The sequence below is a fragment of the Orbicella faveolata genome, unplaced genomic scaffold (assembly GCF_042242905.1).
Source record: "Orbicella faveolata isolate gen_17 unplaced genomic scaffold, um_ofav_v1 contig_12, whole genome shotgun sequence".
Lineage (NCBI taxonomy): Eukaryota > Metazoa > Cnidaria > Anthozoa > Scleractinia > Merulinidae > Orbicella > Orbicella faveolata.
Window position 1 is genome coordinate 5,065,001 of NW_028301539.1, and position 24,953 is coordinate 5,089,953.

The 24,953-nt window shown below is 39.5% G+C and overlaps 4 protein-coding genes across 6 annotated transcripts in view; 3 read left to right on the plus strand and 1 right to left on the minus strand.

The window, feature by feature from the left end:
* Nucleotides 1–2,605, plus strand: part of LOC110063561 (uncharacterized) — a 4,638-nt gene extending 2,033 nt beyond the window's left edge. Inside the window, exons 2-5 of the mRNA XM_089282186.1 lie at nucleotides 1–175; nucleotides 1,128–1,196; nucleotides 1,596–1,685; nucleotides 1,951–2,605. The exon at nucleotides 1–175 is cut by the window's left edge and continues 973 nt beyond it. Coding sequence (XP_089138312.1) covers nucleotides 1–175; nucleotides 1,128–1,196; nucleotides 1,596–1,685; nucleotides 1,951–2,001 — 385 coding nt within the window. The 3' untranslated portion in view covers nucleotides 2,002–2,605. The remainder of the gene's footprint in view (nucleotides 176–1,127; nucleotides 1,197–1,595; nucleotides 1,686–1,950) is intronic.
* A 1,441-nt stretch (nucleotides 2,606–4,046) lies between these two features.
* On the plus strand, nucleotides 4,047–14,807 carry LOC110063642 (uncharacterized). 2 transcript variants are annotated; one of them, XM_089282189.1, is made up of 14 exons: nucleotides 4,047–4,180; nucleotides 4,318–4,508; nucleotides 5,474–5,616; nucleotides 6,384–6,494; nucleotides 7,444–7,603; nucleotides 8,026–8,168; nucleotides 8,837–8,944; nucleotides 9,942–10,023; nucleotides 10,506–10,648; nucleotides 10,921–11,028; nucleotides 11,546–11,621; nucleotides 12,278–12,421; nucleotides 12,703–12,951; nucleotides 13,316–14,807. In XM_089282189.1, exons 2-14 carry the CDS (start codon nucleotides 4,379–4,381, stop codon nucleotides 13,354–13,356), a joined length of 1,638 nt encoding a protein of 545 aa, XP_089138315.1. In that variant the 5' UTR covers nucleotides 4,047–4,180; nucleotides 4,318–4,378; the 3' UTR covers nucleotides 13,357–14,807. The 2 variants fall into 2 exon arrangements, with proteins under 2 accessions (XP_089138315.1, XP_089138314.1); XM_089282188.1 differs by lacking the exon at nucleotides 13,316–14,807 and having other exon boundaries at nucleotides 12,703–13,040.
* A 519-nt stretch (nucleotides 14,808–15,326) lies between these two features.
* Nucleotides 15,327–21,468, plus strand: LOC110063641 (uncharacterized). Of its 2 annotated transcripts, XM_089282190.1 has the most exons (9): nucleotides 15,327–15,422; nucleotides 16,559–16,705; nucleotides 17,454–17,685; nucleotides 18,389–18,531; nucleotides 18,805–18,912; nucleotides 19,187–19,259; nucleotides 19,842–19,985; nucleotides 20,441–20,692; nucleotides 21,335–21,468. In XM_089282190.1, the coding sequence occupies exons 1-9, from the start codon at nucleotides 15,342–15,344 to the stop codon at nucleotides 21,373–21,375; spliced, it is 1,221 nt and encodes a 406-aa protein (XP_089138316.1). In that variant the 5' UTR covers nucleotides 15,327–15,341; the 3' UTR covers nucleotides 21,376–21,468. The 2 variants fall into 2 exon arrangements, with proteins under 2 accessions (XP_089138316.1, XP_020626290.2); XM_020770631.2 differs by lacking the exon at nucleotides 19,842–19,985.
* LOC149116250 (uncharacterized) lies at nucleotides 21,422–24,701 on the minus strand. The gene is made up of 2 exons (XM_089282191.1): nucleotides 24,591–24,701; nucleotides 21,422–22,206 (listed from the first exon to the last, which is right to left on the minus strand). Exon 2 carries the CDS (start codon nucleotides 22,166–22,168, stop codon nucleotides 21,860–21,862), a length of 309 nt encoding a protein of 102 aa, XP_089138317.1. The 5' UTR covers nucleotides 22,169–22,206; nucleotides 24,591–24,701; the 3' UTR covers nucleotides 21,422–21,859.
* Nucleotides 24,702–24,953: the final 252 nt, after the last annotated feature.

Genomic DNA, 24,953 nt, shown 5'->3' on the forward strand with positions numbered 1-24,953 from the left:
CTTGACTCTTGCTGTTTATGTCACGAACATTCCTCTGGTCTGCTTTCTGTTCTACAATTTGATATTCGTCAAAACTAACAGCGTGACGACTCAAGTAACTTTAGCATTTTGGTTTGTAACCGTTTCATTCATGATGGCGGGCGTGTCTTTCCTTGGGGCGCAGTTAAACAGCAGAGTAAGTAGGATTGTCTTACACTAGCGACATGATTAGGGCTTGCACGCATTGTTCTCGAATCGTCGCCGTTCGAGCGTGAGCCAGCTGAAAGGTTCACTTAAGGAAGGGAACTTGCGCCCGCGGGGGGTACTCTAAGAAATATCGAGTGGGGGTGTGCGGCCCGCTTCCCAAAACCCTTAACTTATTTAAAACCAAAATCTGTGATTTTCCCTACCCTATTTATGACCTGACCAAAATTTGATGACCTGCCTTATAATTAGTTCCCTAGTTCAGACCGATGTTAAAGGCATTGCGAGGGGCTTTTGTTGATGGTCGATAATGATGAAAAAGTAGCTTATAAATAATACGAATTCAAGACAAGAGCGCAGAAAACCATACCCTATTTGAGACCAAAATCGATACCCTTTTTATGACCAAAACGGCCAAACACCCTTTGGGGCCGCACATACTTATATACTCCATATAAGGGAGTACCCTCGAGCTAGCGCCAGGGAAAGCACTGCACATCACTAGCAGGCTATTTTAAAATAACCGCAAGCCATAAGAGCGAACAAAGTTATACTCGTAGAGAGTTAACTGAGGTCCTGGACGGAAGTAAGGCCTTGACCAAGAATTTAACGCTAACCACACAAACCACTAATCACCATTTTCTCCTCTTAAACCTGATATTTTTCGTTGATACTGATTATGGGAGTTGCGTTACGGACGGCGTACCTTAGAACAATTTAATTGACCATTTGTATTTTTAGGTGGTCGTTGCCATGCATCCCTTTCTTTCACAGTTGTAACTATACCTCTTTAATTTTGCTTCTTTTTTTACATATTTGGAGAATTCCTGGAATTTAAAAGTAATTCTGTTTGGCAGGCAAATGACTTCTAAATCGATCAGGGCATTCTTACGATTCCAGGTTCAGCTGACACCATTTAAGGTAAACTTTTCTTTGCATCGCAGATTCATTCCTTCACGGAGGTTGTTCAGAAAGTTCAGATATCCAATGTTGATCTGGATACACATACTGAGGTATGTTGCAAGAGCTTACAGCAGTGTTGTTCCACAAAGGGAGAACATTTTCGATCTAAGGAAACGTTTGTAGTTTTGTATTAATTGCCTTTGCTTAGATATCAAAGGAATGTAAAACAAAGACATTACAAAAGTGAAGTCTGAGCCAGGTTAAGGTGGGCCATCTGCTGACCTTTTCCCGGTTTTCACAGCATCATGCAACTAGAAATATTTCTGTCCCCTTCCCCTCACTCCAAGGGGCACCCCCCTCCCCCAGCAATAAATTTGTTAGTCACCTTTTTTTCACCTGGTTGAAAGAGGGGCACTGTGACGCATAAGTACCTCGCCAATGACGCAGCACATTAAGCCTGGAATTAACTTCCTTGTTTTCCCTTTTTTAATATTTGTTTCCTTGTTTAGTTGATGCTATTCGTGGCAAAGTTAAATGGAGACCCCGTTGCAATTACCGCGGGAGGACTGGTACCCATTACCAAAACGTTGATTGTTACGGTAAGGTACCTTTAACGTTTTGCTTTGCGCGTGACATTATGTGCGAGATGAATGCAATGACAATCAGACAAGTTACATCATAGAACAGAGAAAATCATATGTTTAAATGTAGTATTAGTTTCAAAACCCTAGAAATAGCGCCAATGTTTAATTTTCTGTTTACAGAAAATACCTTTTCAACACTTGTCAACATTACCGTAACACTGTAAATTTTGTCAAGTTTCTTATCACAAACATTTCAAAGTGAATATTTTCTTTTTTTCAGGTAACTGGCGTGGTTATCACATATTTCGCTCTGCTATATGAGCTGAGATGAAAGTCACTTAACATTTGCCATCCCGCTGAAAGAACATAAACGAGCTTTCACGATCCGAGGAAACGAACTTTCCAAGTAATAGTTGTGAAAAAACGAGATGTCTCTGGAATATAAACTTCTTGTTTGCAAATAATCTTTTTTGTGTGCCAGAATAGAAAAATCTAAAACAAAGAATTTTTATAAACATAGATTGAGCAGAGATATTATAGTCAAGAACACAAATTTTAAGAAACTAAGTTTAGCTAAATTTTATATATTACTTTATCTTCCAAAACAAAAGACTGATCAAAAGGCCCTTTTGGAAAACTGAATCACGGGTAACACGACATTTGTTGATAGGTTAGTATGAAGTCTTTACTCATATTTGAAAACTCGACCTAGTCTAAACAATGTGTGACTTGCTTTATAACAATACTATGATCAAGAAGTGTCGAGAACTGGATATTGTATATCAGCTACATTTTGTCAAAAGCTGAGAATATGAAACGATAAGAGAGGCTTTCAATTTACTGTTAGATTTCTGGAACCAATTCTAAGATCTTCTAATGTGTCGTATACGCTGCTGTTTAAATAAACATTTGAATAAGTTTATAGTAGCACTGTCCGTTGTGTGTATTCATGGTGATTGTGAAACTATTTTTTTTACGCTAGATAAATGTGACAAATCAACTAGAGTTACTAAATTTGTCAAGGTGTTTATAACAAGGAGCTAAACACTTGCTAGTCCTCCTCATCAACTGAGGTTGTACTTGTTAGCTGTTAGACAAAGTTGTCAAAGATTATTGCCTCGGCGAAGACATGCTCACTTGGGCTATGTTCACAACGGACCAAATGGATTTGATCCAACTGAACACTTGGCCCGGACTTTCCGTTGCGTTTATCAAGTTCTAGTCCTTGTCCAGTCCAAATTTTCGACCTACAAATTGCAGCTCCAGCAGTATGGAGCTGTGTAGGTTCTCATAGCTTCTCATGTCAGCTGTCTGACACCATGTAATCATTTAAGAAGTTCGTTCTTCCGGCTGAACAATTTTGGCCGTATATGTCCACACCGGCGGGACGAATAGATCTAATGCTGTCCGAGACTGTTCTTACTATAAATATGGACAGGTTCTGGACCGGTCCTCTGTGACATAAGGAAAGGTTCTGTGTAAAACGACCTCGTTGGCAAGAATTCAATTCAATTCAATTCTAATTTAAACTCTCACCCGCAAACATTAATTTTACAGAGGTGTCAGAAGTGTCCACGCACGACCCATCCTGTGTGAGCACAGCCAAAATTGCGCCCCAACAGACCGGTCAATAAAGCTCACCCGAGGGAGTGATCCACTTAGGGACCTGGGAACGGTTCCAAAACTGAAGCTGCTCCTTTGTAGGTCCGAAAATAGGAACGCTTCAGGTCCGGGTTACGGAAAACGTCTCGCGATTTAAAATAAAGTACTTCTTGTACATTCTCTTTAAATCCCGTGCGGAGTTATTGCGCCTGTAAACCGATAAAAATCACTATTTTGCTAAACTATGATAACTAATTGAAAACCGATATCCTTGCAATTCGTGCAATTGCATCAGTCATAATTGGAAAATGGTTACTCTGCGGTGCTTTGAGACCAACTGGCAACATTTACTTCCAGTCAGAGCTTTCCTGCATCGAATAACTGAAAAAGCACTTATGGTCCCTTGAACGGTTCGGGAACTGTCCAAGTTCCGCAAATGCTGAAAACCGAAATTTTGATTGTTTATTTATTACCCTTGAACATTTAGGTCGATCAAGGAGAACTAGAAAATGGCTCGACAGGTAAGTTACTAAGACACATTAAGCTTTTACTACTATTTTAAATTAAGTGTATTGCCCAATGTGGGAGAAGTTTTAAAATAGAATCGCTGACACCGCTAAAACGGCGAGAAATCAAAATATTAATTGCCTGACTGAACACCAAAGACGGAACTTATGCAAATGGTGCTTCACTTTGCGAGTCCATTAACAAACTACAAAAGACAGAAGAATAAGAACAATATAACGTCAACGTCAAGCTTTTTTTAGCCTGCACAAAAGGTTCTATTCCCATTGCAAATCAGCGTACGTCATAGAACTGCTAGAAAATGTTGCTTTGCAACGAGACAGGAAGGCGGTCCAGAAACATAAGCCAAGCTCTCCGTAAAAAGTTGGAATTCAAGTAAAATTGTAAGTAAGCCTGCGTTTTACGAAGTTCAAATTCGTGCGTTAAATAACAAATGCGAATATAACAGCAGCTGCACAATGTAGTTATTTACTTTAATATTGATTTGCTTGTTGGCAAATATTTGCTCTTGTCCTCCTAGGTGATGACTCGTTCGTGACTCGTTTGTAGCCGGGTTTTCGTGATAACCCGAAGCGCACACGATGGCAGTTAGAAGGGGTAAATTCAGAGCGTTTTTGAAGTCTGCTTCATCCAGCCCAAAGCACGAGGAACATTCCTTTACCAACTCCGTGGATGGCGAGATCAGTGTTGAAATATCCGTTGGGCCGAGAGGTAAGCTTTCAGAAAGTGTTCTTGTCAATAAATCAAAGTGGCTGTAGCTTAGATGACTTAACTGAGAAACAATCTCTCCCACTTCGCATCGACTCGACACGTAAAGCGAAAAATGTACATCTTTTCCTATATTTAATTTTAATCAATGCGATTAGAGTTATTGTTCTTGTTGATTGCATCCAGACGTTGAAAATTTACGAGTGATGTCGAATACCGCACGACGGCGCCCGAAAGATATCTAACCTCCAGAATGCGCGCTTTGCGACACAAGCAAAACTTTAGTTTGATCACACAACAGTGACATAGAGAATAACTTGGTGATCATATTGATATAACTAATGATTCATTAATCATCTATAGTTCCAAAAAGGAAGCCAATGATGGCTGCCAAATAGCACTTGTAGTCTCCAGAATTTACAAAACCTTTGAACCAAAATGCTTACATTTTCACAGTGGGTTTAATACCAGAATTTCGCGTAAGCGTGATCTAAAAGAAAAGCTAAAATTCTTGCATTAATTATAAACGACTGAGTAAAAAGGCTAAACCTCAGGGTTTAAGAGAGCTAGAGAAAAAGTCTAAGGTCGAGGGTAGTACTCGTCACCTAGTGTTTTCGAAAGCGAACGCCCGTAAGACGTTTTTGTTTGGGTCAGCATTTTAAAGTATTTTAATGTATTGAGTGTTTTTGTTTAATTTCTTATTTATTAATAATTTTATGAATAATTCTTATTTAGTTTCCAATCAATTGTAAAGTGCTATTGATCAGCTATTGTACTACTTTATCCCTTGTCTTGCAAGATTGACTTTTTTCCTTTGGCCGAGTTACCGCTGACATTCATTATTGATGTCATAGACTTATCATAGACGTGTCTAACATCAAATGTCCGTTGATTGCTATGAGACCAAGCCAGCAAGCAGGCTGTGTACTGTCAAATATATTAAAATATTCTTCTTTGCTATCGATCAGGAGAAATCAGTAACCCGGATGTGGAGATTGCTGGAGGTAATGACGAACCTTATATTCCCGGAAATCCGGGACTTTTTATCATGTGGGTAAAGCCTGGAAGCGAGGCAGATGGGCTCTTGGGCCCTGGATGTCAACTAACGAAGGTCAGCTGATTCTTTGTGAATACTAAAGACTATGAGTGACTGGAGGTTTTTGAAACTTTAATGATGAAGTGAAAAATGCAGGCTCTAATTAAAAGTCTTCGAGTTCAGTGAAGGTGTTTATTTTGTGTTGATATTAGTTCTTTGTACTCTTTCACCATACCCATTTACAACAACTGGCTTTATTTGCATCATACGATGTTGCAAAACCTTTTGTTAAGTAAAACTCAATCAGTAAGATTATCGTGAACATATGATAAGGTTGTGATGTAGCAATCAAGTTGCATCGGTTTGATTTGAAAGAAGAATATTGCGCAGATCAAAGCAAGATAAAATGAATTTTTCTACTTGTATTAAAATCAACATCAGGACCTGGTTCCCTATGCTATTGGAAAACACTCACCCTCGTCTTCGCGCACTTTTAACTTGGTCTCTAAGCCTCTCCTGAAGATGGACTAATTGGAAATGTAAGCGGGGTCATAATACTCAAGGGAATTAATTTATTACTTTGGTTTATACTTTTTTCCTAACTTTCCGGCGAATCTGACGGAAGTGAAACGCAAAACAAAAGAAAAAATTTCAACAATGTGCAAGCTTGTAATCATGTTTTAAATGCATGAAAGATCATTGTAGTTATGTACACAACCTTGGCAGTTGTGAAAGTATAGCCTGGAAAAAATACATACAAAACTCTCATAGGTTATCCCGTTCAAACCTAAATTTTTATTCCCTAAGTCTAGTATATGACATTTGATGTGTTGCCATCCTAGATTGACAACGCTGATGTACGAAATGTGTCTCGTCACGTGGCTGAGAACATGTTCCGGTTTGCTGACAACTTCGCACTGATACATGTTATATCGCGGAGCACTTTAGACGAGGTAAGTAATGTTACTCGATCTCCTTTACTAATGTGTGCGACAATTTTTTATCGTAGCTAACAGATCGAAGTAATGCCTTGACAAGTGACGCAATCAAATTCTACAAAGGAACCAAACACCACGAATTTTTATTTCGATTGTCACTGTTTTACGACTGTCCTATGAAACGACCTCATTGTGCAAAACCTTCATATGTGTTGTACTCTCCATGTAACATGAATAGACCAGAAACATTTCGTCACCTTGTTAATAACCTATGAACATGCAAAGAGATGAGAGAAATGTAATTAACGTTATCAGTGTTTACGGCTGAAGAATATGTTTCAAGCTCATTTCGTCAGTTCGAGCCCTCGCTCGAAACAATAGGAGTTGACAGCTTACTTGATTTTAATCCCCAAAAATATTCCATAAATGCGGATTTGAAATCCGCTTTAGCATTAATATCGAGTCTCTAGCTTCTCATGAATAAAAGAACTCATAAAAGTTAACTCTATCCAGACCGGGCTTTTCCCTATCTTTCCCCTCTTCTCTGGAGCAGGGAGGCTAGCGGGGGCCGGAATTCAGTGATGAATGAAACTTAGAGCTGTTAGCCAGCTGAGCAAGCAGCTGACCTGAGTAGTCAGTCAGTCCATCAATGAGATGATCTGTCTGAACGTCAGTCAGTCCATTAGTCAGTCTCTCATTGAATCAATCAATCTATCGATCAGTCAGTCTCAGTATCGGTTCGTCAGTCTGGATATGTCAATCAATTAGTCAGTCATTTAGTGTGTCAGTCGATCAATCAATTAATCAATTAATCGGTTAAGTCACTCGGTCAGTCCGACTGCCAATCGATCAAGGAGTTGTTCCGTTATTAGTCCATTAGCTGATGGTTGTCTGTTAACTGGTCAACCAAGAATTTCTTCTTTGTCGTTCTCGGAAAGAAGATATCCGCTTTGCCTTTCTGTAGGTTTCTCAGGGCTCTTCAAAAATGGTATCGTGGGGGACATTAAGCTTTGACGATGACAACAGCGATTCAGGGAGAGGAACTGAAGTATCTGAAAAAGAAATAAAACCCAACTTGGACGAAGACGACAAAGTTAACGTCGAAGTCGCTGTTGGACTAAGAGGTTAGTTAAGAGTCAAAAGACTAAAATTGGTTGACGACGTATCTTAATTTCTTGTAGTTGATTATTATGGGATAATTTTATACGTATGCCCGATAAATTGCGCTGTGGATACCTGATCGAGCAGCCTGCGTTCGAGCACCGGACGAGTTCATTATGTTGAATACTTGAGCATGACACTTACTCTCTCATTGTCTCATATTGAGGGGAGAGGGAGAGGGTGCTATATGATCTCCTATCTACTAGTTTTCCACACAGAGGAAGTGGCAATACTTCAGCCAAGTTGGTTCTTGCCACAGAAACCAGAACATGTTTTGGTGGTTTAGGCCAGTTGACTCGAGGGTGACTTTGGCTATCTCTCCTGCCAAAGACAACAAAGGATCGTTTCTCTCTCTAATCTAGGTAATCTTATCTTCTTTCTTTAGGACAACTTTTGCCTCTTGACTTCGAAATATACGGTGGTCAAGATGAAAAGTCAATCGATGGAAACACAGGAATCTTTATCAAAAAAATAAAAGAAGGTAGCTCACTACAGAGGACAGTTAAAATCGGAGATCATATTCTAAAGGTATGCGAGAAAAGAAAGATAATGAATACAACACAGCATGTTGAAATTGACACGAAATGGATTTTTGCTATTTACAAGCTGCATTTCTCTTGTTTTATACATTACACAGCCATCTTCAAGTAACCTTAAGATATCTTGGTTGAAATTTTAAGCACCCTTTCGTAACATAAATAACTAACTGCGTTAGACACTTCAGTGATGTACACTTAGGGAGACCTAATTCATGCGTTCTCAGGGGAGCAAGAGAGAAACCCTGAGAACTACAATCATGGACAAACGTCTTGGGACAAATTTGCACTTTGGGTCATTTGCCCGCACGCTAGACAAACAGTCGTGCGCGAATACTGAATTTCACCTGCCTAGCCTTCTCCCAGCTACCTCACAGACAATGTTGTAAAAGAGTACCTGCAATTTCCCCTGAGTTTCAACGTTGTACTGGGTGGGGAGGGGAAAACAGCAACGCACTTTAAAAGAATAGCGTCCTTTTTCAAACTTCAGTTGTAAAACACAGATGGTTTGTTGCATTACTATACATCAGTGTCCCAGGGACGATTTACTACCAATGTAAGTGACATTCCATATTACAGTAACTTAATTACACTATTTAGAGAACAGTTTTTTTCCCTTATTCAGTTGTCTATATAGCAGATTTGGGTTTTTCTCTTCAGGTTAACAGTTGTGATGTAACAAATGTCCCTCAGCACGTTTTCTTTAACATGTTACGTGCAACGGACAGAGTCGCCAAGATTCAAATCAGGAAAATCCCCGTGCTAAAGGTTGGTTCAAGAATGTTCTATTTAGCTCCCACAACCGTCCGGTCTGAGGTTTGAACTGAATCCCGAGCAGCTATATCCTCGGACTACTGTAGACGGGCTGTAAAAACAGTATCTTACATGGCACTTACTAAAGACAATGAAGAGATTTCAAATACTTGTGAAATGTTCGTGGCTAGTCTGACGCGGCGTTTCGTCTCGGCCAAGAGACTCTTCAGAGACCTTTAGAATTCAAAGGCAAACTCGTTGAGCATTACGCCCAAAGTCCCGTTCGCAAATTCTTGATGTTGACAGTCTGGCCCTCTATCGCAGAAGGATTCCCAACCGTACGTTCACGAGTTAAATTTATACAAAAGCAAACAATTGTCAAATACTTGTGAAATGTTCGTGGCTAGTCTGACGCGGCGTTTCGTCTCGGCCAAGAGACTCTTCAGAGACCTTTAGAATTCAAAGGCAAACTCGTTGAATTTGTATAAATTTAACTCGTGAACATACGGTTGGGAATCCTTCTGCGATAGAGGGCCAGACTGTCAACATCAAGAATTTGCGAACGGGACTTTGGGCGTGATGCTCAACGAGTTTGCCTTTGAATTCTAAAGGTCTCTGAAGAGTCTCTTGGCCGAGACGAAACGCCGCGTCAGACTAGCCACGAACATTTCACAAGTATTTGACAATTGTTTGCTTTTGTATAAATTTAACTCGTGAACGTACGGTTGGGAATCCTTCTGCGATAGAGGGCCAGACTGTCAACATCAAGAATTTGCGAACGGGACTTTGGGCGTAATGCTCAACGAGTTTGCCTTTGAATTCTAAAGGTCTCTGAAGAGTCTCTTGGCCGAGACGAAACGCCGCGTCAGACTAGCCACGAACATTTCACAAGTATTTGACAATTGTTTGCTTTTGTATGAAGAGATTTCAGCTTAAACTATTGTAAAGCAGGGCAGTTATAAATTTAGCTCTACCTGTAAATGTTTCAATTTTTCGCGCCGTTTCTTTTCAGGACGATAGGGAAGTTCGAGTGTTTGAAGATGAGGAGACAGGGGAGAACGAAAAGATTGTAGAAATTTCAACTGGACCTAAAGGTATAGATAGTCTAATTATTATCGGGAAGGTGTTCATCTGAGCTAACGAAGCGCCTCTTAAACATTGTAACATAAGGCGAGATGTGCTGAAATTTGCTTTGTTACAATGATGTCATAATTTCCTTTCCTTCCTCCCCAAAATATTTAAAGACATCACCCTATATAAGATAGTCAAACATCAAAAGAGGAACTAAAAAAAACAAACAAACAAACAAACAAAAAGGGACAAGAATAGTTAACTGAGCCAGGTGAAGATTACGAACGACAGACTTGAGATCTTTAGGCTGGCTTTTTCAAGATACGTCAATAAAGATCTATTTCACTCGTTAAGACTAAAACCTTCCGGCTTTCAGATGATCGTATTCCACGATGCTCATCTCAGTGGCCTGGTTTTAACCAGCCATTTACAGTATAACGGCAAAATAAGATGAGCAATTGATCGGAGATAGAAAGCGATTAAATTTGACACGTTTTGTTATCAGGACGACTTGGTAAGCTTGGATTAAAGATCAACGGTGGACGAGACAGACCTTGTGTACCTGGAGATCCGGGAATTTTCATAACAGCGGTCAAACGAGGCAGTGTACTGGATAAAGCTATTGGGCCTGGGGACAAGATATTGAAGGTGTTCATTTTAAAACTTTGTATATCTCTCGCCTCTTTGTCATACCCTGCGCTCTGGACAGTGCATGAACCTTCGGTTACGATAAATCTCTCTCTATCAACAGTCGTATTCATTTGACTTTGCGTGAAGTCAGCCTCCTTTAGTTAATTCTTTCTCCGTCTTTCATTCTCTTTTATTGGGTAAAAATTCTATATATCCAAACTGATGTTTCAGTTAAAAAAAACAACAGAGCAAATAAATCGAATGAATGATCTAATTGCTTTCCTTGACAGATTGATGGTACGAATGTGAGTAACGTTCCGTTAAGATCCGCTTTCGATCTAATCAAAGCAGCAGACGGACGAGTGAGATTTCACATTAAAAAAGCAGATCACTCTGAGGTACTTTTTGCTTGTATTACCACTAATTAATTATCATGATCGATAATTCACGCGTGCTGATCGATAATTCATGCGTGCAAATATAGGAGAATGTGAGAAGCGCTGAGAGGAAAATTACGCGTAGTATATTGGCGTCGACTTCGATTCATCATTATTATCATCATCATTATCATTGTCATCATCATCAGCATCATCAGTCCTTATCCCGAGAGACGCGTAAGGACTCGACTTAGATAATTAGGGCGATTAAATTTACATCCGGGATGGTCCTGGGCATTAAACTCATGCTGTATTTTCGGGCAGTGGCTTGATAAATCTTACAGTGCCTCCACTACAATTCGTCCCAGTACACTGTTAAGGCAACTCAATAAAAATACTAAGGGTAACCTTCTGTAGATTTGCAGCCAATCCGGGGAGAGTAGAAATACTCATGTTCGCCTCTTGCAAGAAAATAGACTTGGCAAGGTTGGATGTGGATTGTAACATATGTATTACTATCGTTGGTGTTGCTTTGCAGAACGACACCTCAGAGAGGATGCGAAAAAGGAGTGCGTGGAGAGCAGCGAGGGCTTTCTCTGCCGAGCAACTGGAAGGTATAGTATCTGCCAAGAAATAACGAAACTTCATCTCAAGCCAAAATAAAATTAAAATTAAAATCAATCGTTTGTGGCGTGATGGACTATCCTGTTAGATTTATAAAGCTAGACCGATTCGGATCTTCAAGCTAAATTATTACTCAAATGATAAGTGTTTGTTTCGTTTCCTCACATCGACCTGAGTAGAATAAATTGAGGATGCAAGAAAGCTGACCGGATAATCACTGGAGGTTCACTGGCTGAGGCGTGAATAAAGTGATTTATACCGCGCCATAGAAAATACAGCCAATCAGAATAAAGGAAAACCGTTGTAAATTCGACGGTATTTCATCCTACCTTCCCGTCGTGCGCGGCGCGTATGTCGCATTAATTGTGCTGGCCACTGTATTTTCCATGGCATGGTAAAAAATAGTTTTGCAAAGCTCTCTCGTGGTGCACATATATAAAACATGGTAAATGAATTTTCTTTCAGCTCTCATCGATTAATTGGAGTGTGGAAAGTCAAGTCAATAACTTTTCTCGAGATACAAAGCAGGCGACTTTTTATGTTTAAAGTACGTTCCTACTTTCTACGAATGAAGGAACAGGCTAACGGGCTGCGTCGAAGTAAACTGAATGTAAATTTAACTCGTTTGACTTCTGCTACTTTTCAGAATTGAAAGTGGCATTCTCTGTCTATGACAGAGCGGGCAAAGGCAAAATATCCCTGAAACAAATGATGGAGTTATGTCGGCAACTTGGCTATAATCTCACATCCACCGATAAAGATGTCATTGCCACAGAGTTTAGATTAGGAGGTAAGGGGTATCGCTTTGTTTTATAACATGGCTTAACGAAGCAAAAGGAATAAATATGAGGTGGTTCGCTGAGACTTGAAGGACAGGTGCTGCAAGGTGATTTTTCCTGAAATAATCCCCAAACTCGACATCATCCTATTGAAGATAACTTTGCAAAGCACAAAAAATCCCCACTCCCGAAACATTTTTGTTCCTCTGTATGAATCAAAATGCCTGATGTTTGTATAGGGTGCTGGAAATTCCCACGATTAATTCTTAAACCTGTTTTCTGTTTCATACAGGAGACAGCAAAATCTCCTTCATGGATTTTGTCCAGATCTTAACGAAAATCAAGTCCTCGCATCAAAGTGATTCCGATTTGTTAGAAGCATTCGAAGTGTTCGACCGAGAGGAGAAGGGTTTCTTCCGACTCCACGAGCTTGAGGATACTTTGACCAAAATCCCAGGATCCGACCTTATCACAGAAAGTGAACTGGCGGAAATACTCCAATTGGCAGATCCTGATGGCGATGGACATGTCAACTTTGAAGGTTTGTGCGAGGTGACTGAAAATATGCGAACTCCCAAGGGGGTACCAGGGGATGCCCGTCGGAACTGTTCGTAGAGCTGTGTCGCCCTGTACTCAAAGGGGGACAGGGATGGTGGGGGAACGAAGTGAACATTAGCTTTTTGTTGTTTGGGGGGAAAAGGGGTGCCGAGTGGGTCCTTTCTAACTCCAACAAGGGGGCAGGAGAAGGGGGGTTATGGGCCCCTTGCCGTATTTTTGCCATTGATATCCTAAGCCAAAGACCAACTAAAGCTAAGCTTGAAAAAAGCGAATTCTAACACGAATACGATACGGACCTGATGCTAGTTCAATAACATTTTATGTTAAAACATTTTGTCTTTTTCTAGAATTCAAAGATCTCATCTTACCGCTCTTCCAGCAGTACTGATGGACGAGCTGCAATATGTGTTTCACGAAACATTGATGGCGGAAGTCGAAATATCGTAATACAAGATAACAAACAGTATTTTAGAATGCTGTAAGTCGAGGTAAAGAGAACAGACATGAATCCATGACCAACGTGTGAATAAGAACGAACCAGCATTAAATGCAGAACTTTGGTTAATTATTGCAACATGGAAAGAACATCACGAAGAATCATAATTGCCAGAATAATGCAACAGTCAGTGGCGAGGACCATATATTAATATCAACAAGCTTCTTATGTTGCAGACTTGGTTGTGTTGGAGCAATCTCGTTCACTGTTTTCTTCAGCGTCACCTACAAAAAGTCAAGAATAACCAAAAAAGATACAAAGAGGGACATATTTTTATACTGAGCTGCTAATGCAGTTCCAAAACTGTGGGCTGTTTGCGGTTTTCAAGTCTTTTTTGTAAACGAAAGAGAGATGTTTTTTTATAGTTAACTTCACTAAATGTATTTAATTTTATTTACTTATTTTTATAAGATGAAAACTTGTTTTTATACAAATACTGAAACGAAAAATGCTGGGTTTTTTTCTGAAGTACATGGTAGAGAATAATATACTTCATCAATATAACAATTAGAGTTACCCTTCCCGAGTTATTGACTGAACGATTTTTTTTGAAAAATAATGGAATAACTTTTTTATAAATCAGAGTTTACCGTAACTACTTGCTGTTAATTTCTTTCCCAACCTACAATCGTGAACAAAGGTCCTTTGGACACTTATGTAATGTAACGAATTATCTGTATTTTACAACTTAGGTTCGAGCTATCCTTTTAAAAACGCGTTGCTGTTCCCCCTCCCCACCCAATACAACGTTGAAAACCAGGAGAAATTGCAGGTACTAATTTTCAACTTTGTATGTTGTATTCACGACTGACGCAGGGCATGTGCAGAAAAGCGCCAAAAGTGCAAATTTGCCTCAAGACTTTTTTCCACGATTGTAAGTCTCTTGTGCAAAAAAAATAGCTTGAAAAGCGAACATGTGTAATTGCCAATGTAGGTTGAAAGGTATAATTCTGTTAGGGAAAAAAAACTAGTTCTGCAATCCATAGATAACCTGTTTAGATTACTAGCTGGTTTTGACTCCTTAAATCCATTAAACCAAAAACTGTCAAACTCTATATATAAGATGACATATTTTGCTCTTAATAAGTTACTTCAAAAACCCTGTCAGGCCGAACGTGGCTATTACTGTACAAGTTCAATGGGAATTAATTTTTTTTTCAGTCATCTGACCGGTATATGACGTCTGTATGGTGGTGAATTATACCCAAGATTATAATACTCATTGTAAATTACAATAACAGTTTTCCAAAATGGTAAGACCTGTCGAAAATTGTCATAGCTATTTTGTGCTATGTAAAATCATCCTCATCCCAAAATGTAAAATTAAAATAACTGTGCAGAAAGCTGCTGAGCAGTACTTCAGTTTCCCCAAAGAGTATTTCTTACTCCCGCGCCTACCCCTATGGCGAAAACTAATCCTGCATATGCAAGAGTGTTACCTAAACGAATAAGGAAAAATTACAAAAACCTATAAAATACAAAATTACAAAATAACTTCATATTACGAGATCTTTGCTCTATTATATGCATGAAAAATTAAAAAAAAAATTAAAATTTTAAACGACCATACGAAACAAGACAATCTGTCAGTAAAACAGTTGGATAAATGCGTTGTTACAAAATCCGATAACTGTTATTACAATTACAAGCACCTCATTATTACAGTTAACAGCACAGACGGCGCAGAGGTGAACACCTCTGCAAAATATATCTATAACGACGGCTGGAGTGATAGTTGGCCCAGAAGTCAAACAATTTTTCCAAATGTAATTCGTCGCGCGAATGTGTTTGCACACGTCACATGGAATGTTATGGTGACTCGGTGTGTGACTTATTGAGATCGTTCTATTTGCCGTGTTCTTATGTTGTAATTCTTTATGTTAATTCTGACCCTCGCAAACATTCCTCTGCTTGAATTCGTTGTCGGGAAGTTTGGAAGAGAAGACAAACGAGTCATGGTAAGTCTGAAGTCATAACTTGCTGCCGTGTCTCTATTTTTTTTACATTCAGTGCTGTTAAGCCCGAATTTACAACTCAATCTTACATCTTTTATCGTCTTGAGGTTTCTTAGCAGAAGTGCATTTATGATTACTTCATAACTATGCACTGCAGTCGATTTATGTGGAATAACTTTTTTGTAAAGTACTTTTAAAGCTCAAACTACGACGACGATTTAAAGCAGTTTTTGGATCGTAGCTGTGTTCTTTCTTTTAGGCATTTAACTCTTCAAGTCTGCAGAGTAATAAATATCTTCCAAGTTAAAAGAAACTTCAAATCGTGTTGATTGCCTTGCAATTACGTGCAAAGCTGAGAATGTTTGTTGTCTACTGGGTGTTAATTCGTGCCAACCGACAACTGAATGTTGTAGTTCTAAATCAGTCTTCGTCTCCAAACACTTAGTTTGCACATCGATATAATTGCTCTCCCGGTAAGGGAAAGAACAACTAGGAATTGCTTTGATGACTGTACTCTGATACCATTCACTTTCCTGTAATATTGCTATTAAAAAAATTTCTTCGGTAGACAAATAATGCCGGTTTGGAACCGACAGCTTTCGTGACTTCTGGGCATTATGCAAGTTTTGATTGACGACGAAACTGAGCACGAATTATTTTGCTCGTGTATTTGCGGACCACATCCCGAAGAATATGTGTAGGTTGAACTCAATCTTTACAGAAGATCCGGCCTTCGAAGGACCTCTTGTATGCATAATCTTGGAAAGGCAGCGGCAATGAAAGATATTGCTAGCTGTATATGTAATGTGAATACGAAAGAAATTCTGGAACAGGGAGCTGGCGTGAAGAGAAGTTGGTGGTGGTGGCGGCAGTTATTATACATTGGGAACCGAGCTGGGCGAGCTGGACGAAGAAATCATTTGTGTTGAGTTCTTGGGCAAGAATCGCTGCTCTTAAGTTCTCTCTCCGCATAGGAGTCTAAATAACCCTAACGAAATGTACCGGTAACTTAATTGTTACAAAATGAGGGTGGTATAGAATTAACGTTGGCCTCTTGCACCGTATGCAGAATTCCCTGCTTAACTTACCTTATGGTGAATGCTTTTCCAGTTGGAAGTAATGTTAGGAATGTATTTTAGGGTCAAACGGAATCCACACCTTGCGCTTCTCCAGAACCTACTCCTAAACCGCCAGAGGAAGATGAATTAGAAAGCTCAGCGGTGGACACTGGAGCAGAGAAACAGGAACCAGAACAACGGCAAAATTCCTCTCAAGAGATCGTTCAGGTGTGCGTTACCCATTTGACTGAAGGATTTCTTGTTTGATGTCAAAGAAATAATCAGCCATTAATTTTTTTACGATAATTTTCATTGTCAATGAGCGGACAGATACATGAATTTATAATTTAATATGCGATACGTCAACGAGCGGAGAGCGGACAATTTGACAATTTGTTATTGTAAAAAACAGATTGACGTCAGTTTTTAATGGGTATGTTCTGTTATTGACAATGAATTTCGTCACAACATTATCAAAGTAGTCTGCGGATCCACGGATACTTTGACAATGTTATGGCGAAATTTATGATCAACAACAGGACAGACCCATGAAAAACTGACGTCAATTTGTTAAATTGCAACTGGTTCGCTAACATTATAAAACGAGAATCCACGCTCTCTCCTAGCACGTTAAGTTACCAATGCTGCTTGTGTGTCGGCTCTTGCCCACTTCACGTCATTTGATTAACCAACTGGTCAGCCTCTCACAAGCTGGAAATATCTGTTCCATGAATCTAAACTAACGAGAAATATGGGAGACACCAGTTATTGTGAATACCCTGTAAAGTGTCTTTTGTTTCGACACATTCAAGAAAGTTACAAATTCCTTTTCACTAAATATTTAACAGAATGTAGCAAAAAGAGATTTCTTGCAATTTCTTATGAAGTTAGCGGCCGAAAAGGCGAGGGAGGGGTTATGTACAATATTTTTATCAGTTATAACTTAATACACGTTACTTTCCTTTACACTATGCAGGCTCAGTCATGCGCAGACGCGATCACACTGGACAGAAGAGCTACAGAGCGAAAGTTAAATGGTGCTAAAGATATGAAGTCAGACCAGAATCTCAACAAACCCGAACCGAAAAGTCGAGCGTTTAAAAATGCTGCTAAAATGGTTCAGCAGGTTGCCAGCGTCAAAATGTTCCTGTCTTCATTCAAAAAAGACTCCGAGTATGTGTTCGTGGAAATTCCAAAACGGCCTGACGGTAAATAGACGTTGAGGTTTTCTGTGTTTAATTCGTACCTGTGCGTGAGTAGTCATGATGGAGCTGGCTCGAGGCTGTAAGTGATGGCACAGAAGTTCTGATAAACTGACTGACTGACTGACTGACTGACTGATTGACTGACTGATTGATTGATTGACCCATTTTTTTTGTCTTGCCTCGCACTACTAATTGAATAATTGACTGGCTCAGAATGACTGACTGAATGGCTGACTGGTTGGCTGGCTGATTGTCTGATTGACTGACTGACTGACTGGCAGAGAGACAGACAGACTGACGGAATGACGGACGGACGGACGGACGGATTGAGTGACTGACTAACTAACTGATGGACGGACGGACGGACTGACTGAATGACTGACTGGCTGACTGACTGACTGACTGGATGACTGACTGACTGACAGAGAGACAGACAGACTGACGGGATGACGGACGGACGGAGTGACTGACTAACTGACTGACGGACGGACGGACTGACTGACTGACTGACTGACTGACTGACTGACTGACTGACTGGCTGACTGACTGGATGACTGGCCGGCTGGCTGGTTGATTGGCTTGCTGACTGAACGGTTGACTAACCACTATTAACCGAACCGAACAATCGATTGACTTGCTGAGTGACTACTGAATTAAAAAGTCCAGCTCAAAGTAATTTACTGCTGTAAATAAAATACATTTTCAGACCACGCCGCTGACTTAGGCTTTACTTTACATGGCGGTTTTGATAATCCACGAATCCCTGGTGATCCGGGAATTTTTATCAATCACGTGATTCCTGGAAGCTTTGTGGACAGAAAGCTGAGGCCTGGGGACCGAGTGCTATCGGTAAGCAAATTGAAAATCAAACAGTTAAAATATCAAAAACACAAAAAGCCCTCTCTAGTTTGTGAACGTTATCTACAGAAAATTGATCTTTCTTTGTTGTATTTTTATCTCCGTAAAATGGAATAGAGTGGAATGCCCGCCCTAGTAAAAACATTTATGGAAATTCTACGTCCGATCTGTTTATTTCTGAATCGCTTTGCATATAAGATGATGATGGTGACGACGACGACGAAACTTTATTAACGTGTCGGTAATATATTTGTTTGTTTTAAGATAAACGGAATTAACGTCACACAAGTCCCATTGAAGTACGCGCGTCAAGCAGTGAGGAAAGCTAGGGGTGTAGTCAGACTTTATATCAAGAAATCACCGAGAAGGGAGGTATACATTAACTACTTTAACTACAGTGAGAGTAATTTTTGCTAGTTGCTGCTGCCGTGTAAAGGCTCCCAGCAGGGACAGGTGTATTAAATGAGCAATTTCACTTTTACAATAATTAGTTGCATTCGTCTTTCTACCGAGTTAAACACTTTTAATCTTCTTACTGGTTGCTTTTAATGTTAGTTCTGAAAAGGCCATCAAGGCAAACGTGTTCAACATGACAGCACCAAATTATTCATACGTACTAAATGTGTTTTCTTCATTCTCACAACAGCAAAGAATCAATGAAGCCATTAGAAAAGAAAACGAACAAGATGTTCCAATTTTCAACAAAGAGCAAATTGAAGGTGATGGATTTTTCTGCTGCAGCTTCTTAAAATATCTTTAGTGACTTTACGTGATCAGCGTAATGAATGGATAACTCTCGTTATCATCGATAAACAACAAGTTCAGCCTTAGAAGTTGTCATCATCATCATCAATCCTTATAACCCCCAGTGGGGCATAGGGCCGCTACAATGTCCTCCTCCACCGAGTATTGTCCTTCGCAATTGCCTGAGCCTCACCCCATGTCAAACCCACCTCACGTTAGTTCAATCTCAGCCGTCCTCCTCCAGGTGGTTTGGGCCTCCCCCTTTTCCTTCTGCCTACAGGCGTTCACCTAAGGGCAACCTTAGGTATCCTCTCTGACGGTACAGTCCAGTACGGTACATGTCCCGACCATCTAAGCCGGCGTATTAGAAGTTGTAATCAGGTAAAATGAATAGCCAAGAATTGGCAAAGTACAGTTGTTGTAGATGGCTATATTTTAGCAATACGAACTTCTGACTACTTTTCAGAAATTTTGTTTTAAAACAAGATCATTGCTACGTATATTTGCAGCTATTTTCAAAGCTTTTACACATAAATAAGCCAGTAATTAATTCACAGAGTTTGAAGAAGCGTTTTCAGTGTATGATGAAAGGGGATCAGGAAAAATCAGAGTTGGTGCTGTTTTCCCGCTGATCCGCTCACTCGGTCATAATCCCCTAGAGGCGAAGGTGTGGGTCTTCATGAATGAACTGGATCTAACAGGTTAGACGTCTTGCATTTGGTTAGGGGGATTCTGAACAGCTAATATTGAGTAGAGTTGACGGACAACTTTGAAACGTAGCTAAATATCAACATGAAATAAGTAAAGTTGAATTAAGCGCCAAGTGATTCCGGAAAGCTAAAGCCTAGGGCGTGAACCGTTCATGGAAGTTGATTCTCCGACGGTCTAACGCACGAGGCTTCAGCAATTCACTAGTATGCTAATTTACCTTTATTAATTCAAGATGATAATCAGCTATGCCATTGGTTGGTTATTACCACAAGGGGCTGAATAAAAACCTTGGCTACTATCAAGACAACTTGCTGGAGTATTAGTTAAAAATAGCATTATGCCACTGCTGAACCAACTGCTGTTTTAACAAAGCAGTGATCAGAAAATTAGAGGAAAATTGGAAAATTAGAGGTTTGACTTATGTCTTGATTTCTTTGTATTGTAGCAAACCGAAAATTGAAGTTCGCGGAGTTTTTGAGGCTAATAGCAGCCTTAATAATAGATGAGGAAGACAATGAGGAACAAACACTCAACCCTACCCGGGTTTTTGACCCTGAAGAGCGCGGTTACTTCAGCTCAGAGGAACTCAAGACAGCACTGAAACGCATGCCGGGAAGTTCTCAGATGAGAGACTTTGAGCTGCGGGATATTTTACGGAAAGCTGATCCTGACAGGGATGGAAAGATAAATATTCAAGGTACTTGAGCAAACTGGCAATGAGTACGAGAAATAAAATGATGATGAGTGAAATTAGGGAAAAATTTTATGCGCTTTTTTTCAAAATTTTAATGATTCTCCGCTTCTTTGGGCGAGGGAATTTGTTTGAATTCTGACAACACAAGTGAAATTATTTCTTAATTTCATAAGTATACCATTTGATTACCTTTTAACATCATGGGTGACAAATTACGCTTACAATCGTGGGCTTTTGATTTGTTTATTGTATCGAGAAATATCGCGCCAAACGTTTCCATGACGATTTTGAAATTTATAAATTAACTCTGAAATTTCGAATTCGCGCCAAAATGAATAAATTCTTGGCCTCTTCCTGGGTTCAAAAAGCTTTTTAGCAGGCTCATTTTGGTAGGGAGTTAGGGCTGGGGCTAATTAGTGGACGGATGTTTGAAATTGGTCAGGCATATTTTTAGAAGGCATTTTGTGTGTGAGCAACACTCCGCTGATAAAGATGTTAAGATACCGCGTTGTAAGAAGAGTTTATCACAAGCCTCCTGACACCCTCTGATACAGAGATATATATTGGTTCATTTATAGATGATACTTTTCTCAGTGAACGTGAGCTGTATCAATGCACTCATGGCTTTTCTTTTTCTCTCGACAGATTTTCAAAGACTTCTTGAACCTTTAGTGAGACTTAAATGACAGAATTTGATCAATGTACAGTTTATCGCCGATGGTCAAATTGTAATTTCAATAGAATGGAATTTTAGTAAAGTAGCACCGGATTAGATTTAACAGCATTAGCAGCGTTAATTTGTAATTAAAGTTAATTTCCTGGGTAACAGAACGTGAGCCGTTTGACGTGGACAACTTAATACTTCAATTTCAAGATCGAAAAACTGTTCTGAAATCTGAAAAAAAAACTGAAATCCAAAACTGAGTAGCATATATAAGCTTCCCATTGTCCACCCAGTCAAACCACGTATCTCTTTCTCCATATCTTTCTCAATTCTTTCATCTGATTCTAATTCTATACTATGATCACAATCGTAAGTCGCTAGCGAAGTAAATAGCCTTAATGATTCTGAAGTGTAGTTTGTTGATGCGTTCATCCCGGTGCATGCTATTTTCGAGCTGTATTCATCGTCGACAATTAGAACTACCTTCGTTTCAACATGTCAGATCTTCATCGATAGCGGACTTCAAGGATTTCCTTGTCAGCAATGCGATAATCAATAGTCATTCGCTTGTTCTGTTCAATACTCTCCTCTAACATCCGGGTGATTTCACGGTTTTTGTTACCATGGGGAATCTTCAGGTTTTGATAAATCTCTAACCCCGTGTACACATTCACCACATGTCGTTCCCAGGCGACACTCCACTGAATTCCTGGCTTCATCACCACGCCTCGTATTTCCATGATTTCGGCTTCGTCGTCATCATCATCGTCATCATCGTCTGCGGCTTGGTCCTTTCTCTCTACATCTCGACTCATCTTAGCCGGTTAAGTGTATGAGGCACTAGTGTATAAACCTGGAACGTTTCAAGACGAAAATTCCCTTTCATAAATAGACATCTGGGCTCGGTTGTTCAGGTAGATAATGTTATCTACCAGATAAATCACATATGCAGTGGATAAGATAAATATCTTTTTAGGTCAACAGATATCCAATGGATAGTAATTTAACAAAATAACAAAATAGCAAAATTTTTAGAATAACTCACAGTGGTGAATAAAGGAACGAAGGAACGAAAGAACGACTACGAACGAACGAACGAACGAATGAATGAATGAATGCCGACCGACCGACCGACCGTACGAACGAACGAACGAACGAACGAATGTGTGAATGAATGAATGAACGAACGAACGAACGAACGAACGAACGAACGAACGAACGAACGAACGAACGAACGAACGAACGAACGAATGAATGAATGAATGAATGAATGAATGTTTTATTTCTAATTTTCGTATCAATACATTTGGTTTTTAATATGGGAGGTGGACTAAACAAAACATGCAGGATTTACCAGTGGTTTACCAGTAAGCAAATTATAAAACTACCGTAGACATGGTAAAGTCGCCAGTTTTTGATAGTACATTTACTCTATATTTCAAGAATAAAATTGGCAGATTAATAATGGCATAAATGCCCCGGAGGGTTGCCACCGTCACTGTGTGATGGCAGTACAAGTTCATTTATCCTGTGTACTTTAATTGGTTGTGCGTGAAAGAGGTAACCAGAAGGTCTTTTATACCACAAGTGTCGTGCAATGTCGCTTTCCCAACTTTCCGAGATATTTAGAAAATCTAGGGATATTTAGAAATATTTATAGTTTTTTCGGCTGAGCCCTGTGTTTTCCTCGCTATTTTCTTGAAACAATTCTTAGTTCTATGCCTGAAACAATCCAGCTCAGCGATTACCTATTTGAGAAATATATTCCGTATTGCTAAAGCAATAACACAGCAATTTTCCAAAACGGCGGATGCAAGTAAAATCGATGCGCCTGAATCTTCTTCCCGGCATCTACGCCTTCAGCTACTTCCAGAAAATTTTGACAATTTTGAAATATTTCGCGAAGTGATTCAAAATCGGTTTATTTTTAAGACAAAAATAAGAGATATTAAGCGGGTTTTGCGAGATATTTAGAAAAATGTTTGCGACATTAGAACATTTTTTGAGAATTTCCGAAAAGATATTCAGGCGATTTCACGTGATATTTTTTGAAAGGCCCAGTCGTACATTTACAGTGTTATACCACCCAAATAATAAACACAGCAAGAAGTTTTTAAAACTATCTGTTATCAGCATGCCTACTGTGAAATTAAAGGAAGCAAATTTGAAGGGACCTGATAAAGCTATTTTTATTGTGAGTTCCAAATTTAGGAAAAGATATTAAGTATTCATTTAATGTCCGATTAAATCTTGGCATCAAATCTTGCATGCCACACGGTATAAGATTAAACTGATTATAGAACACGTTTAATTTTCAAAGTATTATCCACTTCTTAGCATCCGTTTTCAAGGCAGCTTTGAAATGTTTCTCGTGTCTTCATCTCATTAAACGATAAATCGTCAATCATCTCTTATTATTTCAATATATTTTTGTTTGACAGAATCGCATTTTACGGCCCACTTGCTTTTGACTGGTGAAAGGGCTTTAATCTCCCGCTGTGGAACACACAAAATCGTTTCTTCGCAAGAATTGTTATGACTGAAGTGCCTTCGTTAATCTTGGATGTCAATCAACTATTCATAGAATTTCGCCGACACGTCTGCGGAATTTTTTGCTCAAATAGGGTCAGAATCGAAGGTCGCGAAGTGGCAGATTAAAATACAGCCATAGATAATAATATGTCTGAAGGAATTTCGAATGAGTAAAACCCCTTCATGACACCATAGCAAAAATACCCTCTAGTTCTGGACGCTGAAATCTGACTGACTTCAACATGAAAAAAAGACTCAACCTGCAGTCATTGCTACTTCTTAGTCAACAGGAGTCGTAGTGGTAATCTATTGATCAGATCTCAACTTCATGTAAAGCTCTTCGCTTCTTCACACACATGGGACCGCACACGGGACGTCTTAATGAGAATCATCAGAGTCCCGGCGTTGTCTACAGCCTAAAGATCAAACTATTAGCGCGTAACCAGCACAACTCCAGAAAGGAATTAGCTGCCTCTCGTAGCTGTTTCTGGTTAAAAACTTTAAGGAAACCTTAACGAACAGATTCATAGTGTCAATACGGGCTTTTCGGGTGGGGTGAATTACCCTGAAGTCAACTTGATTATGTTAGTATTTGAATTATCTCGAGTCCTTTATGATTATCGTACAGTAACTCAGTCATTAGATATACGTTTGAAGATCTTTACAATACAGGTTATACTTCAGTGGGGTTTGACTCCTACTTACCAATGCCTGAGAGCTATGCCTTCCTCTGTAGCCAAGAGCTTTTGATCGAGGTTCCGTGACTGTGCTCATGTGTGAAAGTCTAAACAATTGGTCTCATTCTCAATGAAATTACGCGTGTTGACAGCTATAAAAACATCAGCATAAAAGGGTAATATGTAATAAGGGTAATCGATTCTTCTTTGGTTCCCAGTTCCGAAAGTTCACGAAACAAAGCGTAAACAGTGGCAGCCGCTGCTCGTAAATCAAGACGGGGGAGACAAAATCAGCTGGAAGCGATAAAAAAATTGATCTGAAAAATTCCTTTACTTTCAATTCAACTATAAATTATTGTTTGGCAGCAGTATGTTTCGGTAATGACTTGCT

Excerpts from the sequence above, each read along its gene's own strand:
- LOC149116250 (XM_089282191.1), bottom strand. The coding sequence starts at position 22,168 with ATGAGTCGAGATGTAGAGAGAAAGGACCAAGCCGCAGACGATGATGAC.
- LOC110063642 (XM_089282188.1), top strand. The coding sequence starts at position 4,379 with ATGGCAGTTAGAAGGGGTAAATTCAGAGCGTTTTTGAAGTCTGCTTCA. Across the intron at positions 10,024-10,505 it reads AATTTCAACTGGACCTAAAG|GACGACTTGGTAAGCTTGGA; the intron begins GTATAGATAGTC and ends TTTTGTTATCAG. Across the intron at positions 11,622-12,277 it reads CTCTGCCGAGCAACTGGAAG|AATTGAAAGTGGCATTCTCT; the intron begins GTATAGTATCTG and ends GCTACTTTTCAG.
- LOC110063641 (XM_089282190.1), top strand. The coding sequence starts at position 15,342 with ATGTTAATTCTGACCCTCGCAAACATTCCTCTGCTTGAATTCGTTGTC. Across the intron at positions 18,532-18,804 it reads CTGGGGACCGAGTGCTATCG|ATAAACGGAATTAACGTCAC; the intron begins GTAAGCAAATTG and ends GTTTGTTTTAAG. Across the intron at positions 19,986-20,440 it reads GAATGAACTGGATCTAACAG|CAAACCGAAAATTGAAGTTC; the intron begins GTTAGACGTCTT and ends TTTGTATTGTAG.